A 13,553-nucleotide genomic window follows, 5' to 3' on the forward strand; every position below is an offset into this window, starting at 1 on the left:
AAAAGCTCCTTCTCTGTGGTGGAATAATTCAGCTGGGCATCGTTGAGAGTCCGACTGGCGTAGTAGATAACATGTGGTATCTTGTTCACTCTCTGCCCTAACACAGCTCCCACAGCATAATCAGAAGCATCGCACATCAGCTCAAATGGCAAACTCCAATCAGGAGGCATAATGACTGGAGCTGATGTGAGAAGAGTCTTCAATCTATTAAATGCGGCTAGACATTCCTCATTGAATTCAAACGGCACCTCCTTGGCCAACAAGCTACTCAAAGGCCGAGCTATCTGGGAAAAATCCTTAATGAACCGCCTGTAAAAACCTGCATGACCAAGAAACGATCTCACATCTTTAACTGTCAAAGGTGGTGGAAGATTACTTACCAGATCAACCTTGGCCTTATCCACCTCTATCCCTCTACTGGATATGACATGGCCAAGAACAATACCCTGTTGTACCATAAAATGGCACTTCTCCCAATTCAAAACCAAATTGCATTCCTGGCATCTTTCTAAAACCAAAGCAAGATTATGTAGGCATTTATCATAAGAAGAACCAAATACACTGAAGTCATCCATAAATACCTCTATTATATGCTCCACCATATCCGAAAAAATGCTCATCATGCATCGCTGAAAAGTACCTGGAGCATTGCACAAGCCAAAGGGCATGCGCCTGTAGGCAAAAGTGCCATAGGGACAGGTAAATGTCGTCTTCTCCTGGTCCTCTGGAGCTATAGCTATCTGGTTGTAGCCTGAATACCCATCTAGAAAGCAATAATGGCTATGACCTGCAAGACGTTCCAACATCTGATCAATAAAAGGTAATGGGAAATGGTCCTTCCGAGTACCTGAGTTAAGTTTCCTGTAGTCTATGCAGACACGCCACCCTGTCTGTACTCGAGTTGGCACCAGCTCATTTGCATCATTTCTGACCACTGTAACACCAGACTTCTTAGGAACCACCTGTACTGGACTCACCCATTTGCTATCTGATATGGGATAAATAATACCCACATCTAGCAACTTCAGCACCTCTTTCAGCACAACTTCCTTCATCACTGGGTTGAGTCTACGCTGAGCCTCTCTAGTCGGCTTGGCTCCATCCTCCAACAATATCCTGTGCATACACCTTGAGGGACTGATTCCCTTGATATCTGCAATACTCCACCCAATTGCTGTTTTGTGCTCTCTTAGCACTCTCAACAATTTCTCTTCTTCCTCTGCATTGAGGTTGGAAGCAATGATCACCGGTAATGTGCTTCCCTCACCCAGATAAGCATACTTCAAATGCTCAGGCAAATCCTTCAACTCTAGCTTAGGTGCCTGCAACACAGAGGGTACAAGTTTTGTATCAGAAACAGGTAAAGGCTCAAAAGCAGAAATATACATACCTGAACAGCGGGGTACGGCCTCTAAGTGAGCCAAAATGTTCTCAACCTGCTCATCCTCATGCACAGCCTTAGGGCTATGAATCAAAGCTCTATCCAACGGATCACTGCTACAAGTCACATTAAACACCTGTTGACAAACCAAATCCATAACATCCACCCTAAAGCACTCGTGCTCATCACTGGGTAGTTTGAGTGCCTCAAACACTCTGAACTCAATGGTCTGTCCCTGCACATTCATAGTTAGTGTACCCTGTTGCACATCAATTTTTGTACCTGCAGTGGCCATAAAGGGACGACCAAGTATCAAGGGTAATTGTGCCTCATACATAGGTACGGCCTCCATTTCCAAAACTAGGAAATCAGCCGGCAATATCAATCCATCTACTCTCACAAGTACATCTTCCAAAATTCCTCTGGGGTACTTAACTGATCTATCAGCTAACTGGATACTCACAGAGGTCGCCTTCAGCTCACCTAAATTCAGAGTCTCATACACAGAAAATGGCATTAAATTCACAGAAGCACCTAAATCAAGGAGAGCTTTCTCAAACCTACGATCCCCAATGATACAAGGGATAGTGAAACTGCCTGGGTCCTTGAGCTTGGGAGGTAGCTTTCTTTGAAGCACTGCTGAAACCTCCTCCGAGACCTTCACTGTCTCGAACTCCTTGAACCTCCTCTTGTTCGTGCACAAGTCCTTGAGGAACTTTGCATACCTGGGCACTTGCTTAATCGCATCTAGAAGGGGAATATTGATCTCCACCTTCCTGAATATCTCCATAACACCCTTCAGAGGGTCCTCTTTCTTAGCCTTCTGCAACCTGCTAGGAAAAGGAGCATGTATAGAAGTCAACTTAGAAGGGTCAGATTGTACCTGAGGTAAGGGAAACCCCTTGGGAACTACCACATGGTTGCCTGAAGATGGCACAGAAGAGTCTAAGGTACCCTTAACAGGTTCGGCTATGATCTCAGGTGCATCTTCTGACTCGACACCTTCCTTCACAACTTCTTTCTCCTCTTTCCCAACTATCTTACCCCCTCTGAGAGTAATTGCATTCACCTGCTCATTGTTCTTGGGGTTAATGATCACTTGCCCTGGAAGTCTCCCTGGCTCTCTTTGATTCAGTGCGGTAGCTAACTGGCCCATTTGTTGCTCAAGATTCGCAATGGCCCTATCAGTCTTCTGCATATGCGTCTCTGACTTCTGAATGAAAGACTGTGTGCTCTGAGCCATGGATGCAATTAAATCTTCCAAGGACTTCTTCTGAGGCTGTTGTTGTTGATAGCCCTGATGTGCCTGATGTTGTGGAAATGAACCTTGAGGCTGCTGCTGATTCTGGTTATTACTCCACCTGAAATTGGGATGATTCCGCCACCCTGGGTTGTAAGTAGGAGAGAATGGATCATTCCTGGGCCTCTGATTATATGAGTTCAGCATGTTGGCCTGTTCTTGCACAAACTCAGGGAAATCGGCACCATGAGGGCAAGAAATCGTTTCATGTCCAGGTGTAGCACAAATGGCGCAAACCTCCAATGATGGAGCTTTCTGATTTAGGGCAAGTATGACATCCATCTTGCGTTCCAGCCGAGCGATCTGCGCATTAGATGCAAGATTATTAGAAGTATTGACCTCATTAACACCAGCGCACTTACCTCGAGTATCTGAATGCATTGTTTCTCTTGCCATCTCTTCATAGAGGTCAGAGGCTTCCTGGGCTGTCTTATTCCTGATAGAACCACCTGAAAAATTAATCACAGCATTCCTACTTGCAAGGGTTAGTCCTTTATAAAATATGCGCATCAATAAGTTCAAAGGAAGTCCATGATGTGGACATTGAAGTAGCAATGTATTAAAACGCTCCCAAGCCTCTGAGAATGACTCATCTTGTTGAGAAAACTGCATAATCTTATCTCGCAGCATATCCGTCTTTTGAGATGAAAAGAACTTTTCTAGGAACTTCTTCTCAATTTCATCCCAAGTCCTCAGTGATCCAGGTTTCAAAGAATTCAGCCAAAACTTAGCTTTATCCTTCAAAGTGTAAGGAAACACCCTCATCTTGAGTTGATTCTCATTCACACCTGTCAAGGGCAAAAAAACTCACAGCATTAAATATATCTTTAAGGTGAGTTAGCGGATCTTCACTAGGTAAACCATGAAAAGAGGGTAGCATATTAAAGTGAGAGGATTTGAGCTCATAATTTCTTGCAGCAGGTGGCAAGGCAATGCTCGAAGGGGAAGCAGGGATGGTCGGGATGTCTAGATCCCCCATATGTTCCACGTTGTCTTCCTCGGCCATAACTTTTTCAAATTGGTGAGAGCTTGATGAAGATGTAGGAGACGGTGTAGGGGATGGCAAAGGTAGACGTGTTGCTGCTCGAACTAACTCCGCCTTACTCCTTTCACAAAACAACCTGATTTCGGCTAATCTCTCATCCAAATAAGTGTCCTCAATTGACTTGTTAGGATCTGGCTGGGACATGCACAAGTACCTACAAAATAAGAGACAAACACGTTAGAACCACAATTGAACAACAAGAGAAAAGAAATTTTCGAACTCTTTTTTTTTTTGAAATGAATAAACTATGTAATTAAATAAATACGAAAATCAGAAAATAAAACGAAAAAAAAAAAATAAAAACAGAAAAGGAAACTCAATTAATCAAAGTGAATAAACTAAAAGGGAAATTATCAAATCAGAAAACTAAAACAAGAATCAATTCAAATTCAAATTCCCTAATTAGATGCAATCCTACCTAACTTGGAAATTAATTAGCCCAAACTAATTAGGAAACAATCACCAAATCAGATCATGCAAATAAGGCAAGGAATTTAAATTTAAACTTACCTTCCTAATCAGATGCACAACTAAAACCAAATCAGAAACCAAAACAACTTAAAAAGGAAAAACAAAACACAATCCTACAACTATGACTCACGGCACACGAACAAGGACAAAGGGAAAACAAATTAAGAAAAAGAAAACATCAAATAATCACTAAATAAAAACACTAAAAGAACGCACTAAGATTGTCACAAAGATCAAATCTAGTCCCCGGCAACGGCGCCAAAAACTGTTCGTTTTAAATTTAAATACTCGCAGTGCACGAATCTATATATAATATAGATGGCAAGCAAGGTCGATCCCACGAGGACTATTGTTGATCTTTAAATGATAATCCGAATGCTAAAAAGAAACAAGAAAACAAGACACGAGTGGCTGCCCAAGTTGTCACGCCTAGGGCAGCTGCTCACTTGAAATGAAACACACACACACACACGAATGAGAGAGAGTTTGTATGACTTGAAAACAGCAAATTAAATCTAAACAAAAACTAAGATGTGCGACTAGCAAAGAGTATGAAAACAGCAAATTATCTTGTGAAAATAGATAGATGATGAAACTAGGTCTCTAGGACTTTACCACTAGACCTCCTATTCAATGTCATGGTGCAAATTCTGAAACCTTTAATTCCTATTGATGAATGCATTCGCATATTCACCTATGGCATAGCATGAAATGCATAATTCCCCAAATGTACAGACTAGTGCATGGCATTTACCCTAGTTTGGTACCCTAAATGCAACCTAGGCATGGCGTCTACCTAAGAATGCAGCAAGGTCCATTAACACACAAATGAGATTATGAATGCAAATAAAACCCTAAGGCATGGCGTCTACCTTAGATGCTTTAGTATTGATTTCACACAATTAGAATTCAGCCAATTACTAAATCCTAAGTTGTTTATCACTTGTATTAGGGGCTGATTGGTTGTCCTCACCCTAAATTGATTAAATTCTAGATGCAATAACCCTAGGTGATCAATCAAGGATTAAAAACACATAGAGAACAATGATAAAAGTGAAATCAAAATCATCAAATCCATGGAATTAACAAACAGCAACTACATCACCAATCCAATGAATATTCGGCCTAGGGCTGAATCCTAGGCCCTAGAAAACGTGATTAGTTCATGCTAGAGAACAAGAACAGCCACGAAATCATGTTTATCATCTAACAATTACAAGAAAAGAAAAGAAGAAGAGAAAACACCCTAAGGAGAGCTCACGCCTCCAGCAGCCCCTCTCTCTATTTTCTGATTTTTTCCAAGTGTGTGAACCCCTCAAAATGATAGAAAGAGATGTATATATAAGGGTGTGCAGCAGCTAGGGTTTTTCCAAGCTAGGGAGGTGCGGCTGCTAGGGTTTGGAGCAAAGAGAATATGCGGCAGCTAGGGTTTTGGGCTTAAGTGGTATGCGCAAGGCCCAAAGGCTTCCCTCTCTCTTGCGCAAGGTGCAGCTGGCCCTTTTCTTCCATGTAGCTGATTTCCTCCCCTAGTAGGCCTCCAATAAATCAGGAATTAAAATGAAATAACTAGGGTAATCCCAAATCTGATTTTTAGAGCCCAATTAGGAAGGAAAGCCTTGCAAGGTGCGGCCAGCCCTTTTCTCTTAGCACACACGCCACTTCCTATGTGGTTTGGGTTGGGCTTTCATTTCTTCATACTCTTGGACCCTCTCTTGATCTTGGGCTTCCATTTAAACAGCAAATATTCATTTAAGCTCAAAATGGGCTGATTTGCATCCATTTAATTCCTATGGGCTTTCCACCTACAAAAGAGAAAAACACAAATAAATAACATAAAATATAGGGACTAAGTACTAAATACATGAAGATAGAGGGCCTAAAATGCAAACATTTAAGGACCTAACAGTTAATAAGCCCGTTGGGGTATCTTTTCACCTAATGCCTTAAAGCCTTTTGGTTTGAGAGTCATTGGCCTAACACTCGATCGCTACATGGGTTAATTAGAAAGCTTAAGGGAACTAGACATTGCACAGTCTACATGATGTCAAATTAGGAAAATATATATATTGAAAAAAAAAAAAGCTTTGTTTATTTTTGTGTGTAGGGAAATTTGATTGTTCTTAAGAGTAGGAGGTTAATATGATTGGAATTGATCTGATGCCCCTTAATTGTGTTTGTTCACCTTACACCTAAGGAAACAAGTAAAAAATTTATTAAACAATTATAAATGACTTTGACTTTAAGCTGGGCTACCTTAAAATTTTGGCTTTGTGTTCATTCTATTAAAATTATTCATGAATTGAAAATCTTGATTTTTGTGATTTGTTATTCTTGTTGACAATGATATAGTGTAGAAATTATTTTTAAGTCTTGATTGAGAAAATAATAACCAGATATTTGATGTTTGTGGGTGTCATCTTCTCACGATACTATGACTCGTCCTCTAAGGGAACTTAGGGGTTTAAAGGCTTGTTGCATACGTTAAATGCAATCGCGATCCCTGCGAAAATGGCTTAGTTAGTTAGTTTTCGTTTATATGTAGTTTCTAGTTTTTGGAGTTGGAGAGTTAATTTTTGAGTTGCTAGAGACTAGCAATAAGTTGGTTGGGGGGGGGGGGTGATAATAGCTCAAATTACACATTTGTTATGACTAATTTCTATCTATCAAATATTTTTATCTGATCATTTTAATTTATTTGAGCTATGTTTTCTTTGTCCAAATAAAGAAACGTAGAGACTGAATAAAATTGCAAAAGCCATGATTTGAGCAATAAAAGAAGACGTTTGAAGACAAGTCCCGGCAATTCATTCCTAACATGAACTACATGGTTGATTTAATTAAATGTAGATGGAGTTCTTTTGGCAAGGATAAAGTTTGTGTTGATCTAAATACATGTGGGCCCGCCACTTGCATTGAGAAGATTATGGAAAGAAAAGGCCATGACTGGAGGCAAAGACATGGTCTCTTTGGAGGAGGGGGCAAAAAGAAGCAAAAAAGGAAGTGAGAAGTTGAGGTCCATTGGTTTTTTGTAGATCAACGTGTGGAATCAAGTGGGGCCCTCCATTTATCTAAAGATTACATGTGGCGGCTAAATTTTCCTGATGCACAAGAAACTTTTGCCGAGAGCCTATTTAAAGAGTAGCCCAGCAATACCGATCGATTTATTCTCTTCTCTCTCTAAACTCTCTTTTATTTTTAGGGTTTTATTTTTTTGTCATGGAGAACTAAACTCCCTAGCTAAGGCTTTGGGGAAAACCTACAATTTATCTATGTAATTTGTTAGTTTGATTCAAATTTTGGTTTTCAAAGATTATATTTTTTTATGTGGTTGATTTAATTTAATATTGCTTTTCTCTTTGGTTTAATTGATGAGTGTTTGATGTAATTCATAGGTTTAGTCATGCGTTTCTTATAATTTAGAAAATCATTCATGCTTTTAATAATTGAGGATAACTTGTAGATTGATATAGTTTTAATGGATATTATTTCTTGATAGTTTGTCATCTAAGGGTACAGGTTATGCTTGAAATTATCCTAAAGGAAATTGAAAAGTGTTTTTTATGATTTTGATCAAATTACACTATGGAAAAATTACTTCTATGATATTTTTCTAAATAATAATTGTTAAATCTTCCCATTGGGGGCACTTTCTGGTTGTACCTTAATTGATTTATAAAAAATAATCAAATTAATGGATTGCATATTTAAGTTGTAGGTGGAACCCTAATACTTTAGTGTTTTCTTATTATAGAATTTTTCTCAACTCAAAGCTTGTTTAATTTTTTTGTCATTTGTTTCAGTTCTCTTAGCAAATTCTGTGAACTTTTTCACTACTCTTTGTGGATTCGACACTCGACTTTCGAGTTATATTGCCACACGATACTTGCACTTGGGTTTAGCAAGCAATGATGTCCATAAAGGCTACTGGGGCATTGGTTAGCCTAAATGGCATCACTAAGAACTATTGACAAAGAGAATTCATGCAAAGAGAATTCATATTGTATACCGACCACCAAGCTTGAAAGTTCATCAATAGTCATCAAAGTATTGACAAATTGCATATTTGATGGGCTACTTTTTTGCAAAACCTCCCTTTTGTGATCAAGCACAAATCTGGTACTTTGAATAGGGTCGCAGATGCTTTGAATAGGCACACTTAGCTGCTAGTAACTCTAGCTCAAGAAATTATTGGGTATCAGTTTTTGAAGGAACTTTATGAGGAAGATGCAGATTTTAAGGAAATATGGGCGAAGTGCATCAAACAACAACCTGTCAGTGATTTCTTTATTAGGGAAGGCTATCTTTTTTGTGGTAATAAGCTGTGTATCCCTAAGTCTTCCTTAAGAGAAAATTAATTCATTCGAGATTTACATGGTGGAGGCTTAAGTGGCCATCTTGGTAGAGACAAAACTATTGCTAGTTTGGAGAAGAGGTATTGTTGGCCTCAATTGAAGCGAGATGTGGGAAATATCATTAGGAAGTGTTATACTTGTCAGGTATTCAACGGCCAATCTTAAAATATTGGCCTTTATATGCCGTTACCAGTTCCTAATGATACGACAAGATCTTTTCATGGACTTCGCTTTGAGTTTATCCAATACATAAAGGGGAGTGATGAGCACTTGACTATTACATAAAATACCTCTAAATTTATATTTGTTATCATTTTATTTAATTTAAATTGAGATAATTGGATATAATTTTCTATTTTGGAGGTACATGGTTGATTTGATTGAAATTAATACAAATAAATAGAGATTATATTTGTGAAGCTGAGTTTTTAAATTTATCTAAAGAAAGTGGGGTTGCATAATTAACTGGACTCAACTTATATTTTCATTAACCACTTTGGCTTAATTAAATTGATGTCTTCTATTGTATTCTAGTTAATTTAATGGGCTCACTAGTCTTTTATTATTATTTTCATTACATGAGCAGGTTGTTGGACTTACTCAATAGGAACGTGGCAGTGTTAATGTTGCCAATTTTTCGCAAGTGAACGAATTGAGCAAATAGTTTAGAGATAAATAGAGTATTGTTCCCACGAAGAATGATTAATTTGATTAAATACCGATGGTGATTGAAACTAAATTTTATTTGAAAAATCGAATTGAGAGAGTTTTATTAAGAATTAATAAAAAAAAAACAACAAATAGATGAGTAAAGTTCTGAAAAATCAAGCAATTAAAACACCAGAGCATTTGATTTCACCAAAGCTAATCCTCCCCAATACCTTTAGCCTGTTTACTACAAATTAATCTCCATGTTGACAATCAGTTTTCCCAATCATATTCAATATTCTATCCCTGTTTATATCAAAAGTATCTTCATATACCAACCCACTATATCCCTAGGTGAATTTAAATACTGTTTACACCCTAAATTGGCACTAGGCCGGAGTCACGACCAAGCCCAATTGCTAGCCCAATCGATGTTTAAGTTAGCCGAGTTTGCAAATCCCGTAGCATCAAGGCCCAGGTTGAGGCTGTATAATTCTAAGTCTAGTTTCGCCGAGAGTCCTTGGTGGACTAGGAAATCTAAATAAGGCAAGAATGGATGGCTTTGGCGTGGAGTAATAAACAAGAGGAGTCCAAATACAACAAGGAAAGGGTTTGGGTTTCCTAAATCCTAGAGGGTTGATCACTATATAAAGAAACATTGAAAAAATCTCTCTCAACACATTCAACAAATCAATAAATACAACAACCTACAAGTTTCTCAACCATTTCCCAGATTTCAAGCATCTCTGCGTTCTTCAAGTTTTCCAGCTTTTGTTCTTATTCTTAGATTTGCTAGGGTTTACTTAACCTTTAGTATTGATTTTCTCTTAGTTTCAAAAATTAATTTTTCATGTTTCTTTATTATGAGATTTGTTGTAAGAACTTCAATTGTTACTCAGTTTTGTGATAATCAGATCATCCATACCTTTTTCATTAAAGTCCATTACTTTGTAATTCACCCAAGTACTTTTGCTACAATTGTTCGCACTTACGATTTCGAGCATACAGTCACAGAAACCTATGATCACTAAAGTCCTTAAGGATCAAGGCAACTAGGACCTTCGGCGAGTTCTTGTTCCTTGCTCGCTTACATTTGTTTGGTTAGAAGTTAGAATCTTGGCGCAAATCATTAAATACATTCAATTTCTATTACGGCCTCTCAGCTAAGAATAGTGGCACGCCCGCAATTAATTAGGACTTTAGTGTTTCTTTGTCAGAGATCTCGGCAATCTCTGCCTTGATTTTTTAGGGTATCATAATTTGGCATTCCTGGTGAGACCTTCACTAGGTGTATGACTGTAACAAAGACGATTCACTCGAAAATCAGTGAAGTCCTCGACGAGGCCATTCAAAGGGGAGTAACTGCTGAAGATTTAGCGGGGATATATTATGGCTGATAGAGGAATTGGTTTAGGAGGAATATGTAACGTCCCAATCTGGGATTGCCACAGCGGCACCCATCTTAAGAATTTCCGAGAATATAATACTTGTATCTTGAGCATTATAATCTCAAGATTTCTTAAAAAGAGTTAAGCCCTTTGTTTGATAGAATACAGGTTGGATCAGAGTTAAATTGCACACAGTATCTGATATAATTAAACACACTTCAAATTAGTTTGTATTAAAAAGCCAACCTGTTAGGGTGACGAGTTCACAAAAGACCTTAAACAAAATTTTACAAAAAACCCCAACCAACACACTACAGATGTTTGAAATACATTACAACTTTAACGGAAAGAAAATGACAATAACAGAAAAGAAAGCAAGGTTCCAATGGTAGTTGTAAAACAACATGGTAAAGGACCTAGAGACCTTGCGGAAGCCAACCAAGATTCAGGAGTGCCACGCCCAAACTGATCAATCAAGATCGTCAAACCCAGGAATAGCTGCAAGAAAGCAGGTAGGGGGTAAGCATCACATACGTTCATAGCTTCCCCTCAGGGAACCCTGGCTAGGTTTGAAAATAGTAGGTTAATATAAACATATAGATATATGGCCAGAAGAGAAAAACAATTGGAAAAGATTCACCACAAAAACAAGCAACAATAAATAGTTGAATTTCCACAATCCTTGAGTATGAACATGCAATCTTTCGCAAACGTTTTGTGAGTACTCAATAATTGAAATTTATCTGATGATCGAACACATTAATGAACAACTACGCTTACCAAGCAAAAGTTTGGTACCGTAGCGAGAGGAGCCATCTCCGATTAGTACCTCATAAGCCAGCCTCCCTATTAGACATTCGACTAGCTCGTCCGTACAAATCCCTTCCGAAAGTTTAGGGAATCAAACCCAATGTTATAAAAATACAACCCTTTACTCTCAGATCATCAATCAGTTAATACAAGAAAATCCATACGATATGACAAGCAAAAACAATGCATTTTTGTACGCAACAATATTTATTATCATATATACACATAATAAAAGTCTCATAGACATGTTGTGAGGATTCCCCCTACCTAGAGTCCAAGCTTAACCTGATAATGCGGTCCAACAACACCTATGTCCTGACTTCTTTCTCTGGGTAACAGGAAAGTCCAAGTTCGACAATAATTCAGTCAAAAGTAATTTTTGACAGAATTTCAGCATGACCTTTCCTTTCAGTCATGTTCCCAGAAAATTTCAGAAACCAGTCTACTAAGACCAATCTCTGTATTTACTGGGTTTTTGATCTAACATGACCCTGCACCCTGAGGCAGACAGTCATGTCAGATTCTTTTGTTCAGGAACCGAGTAACGACTCAATTCCTGAACTCCTATTTTGTTTCTACTCAAGTTTATTTTAATAAAGTCTTGGAAGTTGATAAGTTAATGCCCTACGATGTGCCCAGATAAGTGCATGGGAGACTGGGGGATATCAAGCCCAGTGTCCAACGCCTGTTTGCTCATGGACTTGCCTAGACAGCACATCGTTTGATATTAATATATCTTCCTCAATCCATTATTATGTTAATTAATTAACAAAAGTCGGGCAGTGTTTCGACAATAACTAAAACTTAAATAATTAGAAATTTAAATAAGCTAGGTTGTTGGGTTACTTGGTTGAAGACTTCCCACGGGCAAAACCTCAGTACTATTTTGGTTTTCTAATTTAAACATAACAAGAATTTAATTAACATGAGAAAATTCTAACAACAATTCAACAGAACTTTGACTAGGTTTAGGGCCTTATCTTAGCGTTTGAAAATGAAAGCCTTATTCTGTAGAGTATCGGCCTAGAAACCATCTAGAAAGGTCGGGCTCAGCGTCACGATCGCGTGGTCGAAAACAGATCTCGAATCGGACGTAATATGAAGAAATTATGATAGAAACAAGTGAGAAGTTTTAAGAGAGAGAAATGGACGAATTTTAAAGAGATAGAGAGACAAGCTTTAGAGAGAGACGCTCTCAAGGTGATGGTGTGGTTTGGAAATGAAAAATGGCTTCCTATTTATAGGCTTCAAGGTGGGTACACTTAGCAATTCTAGGTGGGTACAAAGAGTAAACAAGTGGGTATAGTAAGTTATTGAAGAAAAAGGTGTCAACGTGAGACGATGACACGTGTCTAGGGATCCTTTGGCCATGACAAGTGGCTGATCCTTTACTTGGTCACCACTCAAATTGCTTGGTAGCTACTCCACCGTTAGATCAAGATCGATTAACGGTGGTGATCACTAGGGGTGGGCATTTTAACCGTGCACCGCCAAAACCGGCCGAACCGCACTGCCAAAAAACCGTGTTGACAAAAAAAAGTCAACACCACAAAAAAAACCGAATCGCACCAGTTCTCTTCGGTTCCGATTCCGGTTCTACACCTTATTTAACCGCACCGAACCGAACCGCACCGCATACTTGCAAAAAATATATTTTTTTATATTTTTATACATATATACACCATTTTATATATTTTTTATATATATTTTATTCATGCCATTTTTATATACTTTTTATACACTTTTTGTACACATTTTTATACACTTTAGACCCTAAACCCTAAACCCTACAAAAATATTAAAATTAAGAGCAAATTATTTGTAAGTACCTCAATTATACATTGATTTTTAATTTAGTACCCCAACTTTAAAAATTTGACAAAAAGTACCTTAACTTTCATTTTGTGTCAAAATAGTACCTCCGTTAGTTTTTCTGTCAAATAAATCGTTATATGCTAACGTGGCAGAGATATTTTCGGCTTTTTACCCACATTTAAAAGATAATAATATTTTTAAAAACTTCTGAATAAAAAAAATTAAAACTTTTCAAAATTTTAAAAAAATTTTGGGGGGCAGGGAGGGTGAGGGGGCTGGGTTGGGGTTGGGGTGTGTCGGGGATGGGCTGTATAAGGGGTGTCGGGGAGGGGCTGGGTTGGGG

At 38.2% G+C, this 13,553-nt stretch overlaps 1 protein-coding gene across 1 annotated transcript; it reads right to left on the reverse strand.

Annotated features, from left to right (window-relative positions):
- Window positions 1-478: 478 nt before the first annotated feature.
- LOC147277619 (uncharacterized) lies at window positions 479-11,401 on the reverse strand. Its single transcript, XM_086255673.1, has 5 exons — window positions 11,366-11,401; window positions 11,010-11,083; window positions 3,543-3,880; window positions 582-3,469; window positions 479-508 (listed from the first exon to the last, which is right to left on the reverse strand). Exons 1-5 carry the CDS (start codon window positions 11,399-11,401, stop codon window positions 479-481), a joined length of 3,366 nt encoding a protein of 1,121 aa, XP_086111799.1.
- Window positions 11,402-13,553: the final 2,152 nt, after the last annotated feature.

The sequence above is a fragment of the Dryas octopetala genome, chromosome 8 (assembly GCF_963921425.1).
Source record: "Dryas octopetala chromosome 8, drDryOcto1.1, whole genome shotgun sequence".
Taxonomy (NCBI): Eukaryota; Viridiplantae; Streptophyta; class Magnoliopsida; order Rosales; family Rosaceae; genus Dryas; species Dryas octopetala.

Excerpts from the sequence above, each read along its gene's own strand:
- LOC147277619 (XM_086255673.1), bottom strand. The coding sequence starts at position 11,401 with ATGGCTCCTCTCGCTACGGTACCAAACTTTTGCTTG. Across the intron at positions 11,084-11,365 it reads CGGTACCAAACTTTTGCTTG|CTATTCCTGGGTTTGACGAT; the intron begins GTAAGCGTAGTT and ends GCTTTCTTGCAG. Across the intron at positions 3,881-11,009 it reads TCTTGGTTGGCTTCCGCAAG|GTACTTGTGCATGTCCCAGC; the intron begins GTCTCTAGGTCC and ends CTTATTTTGTAG.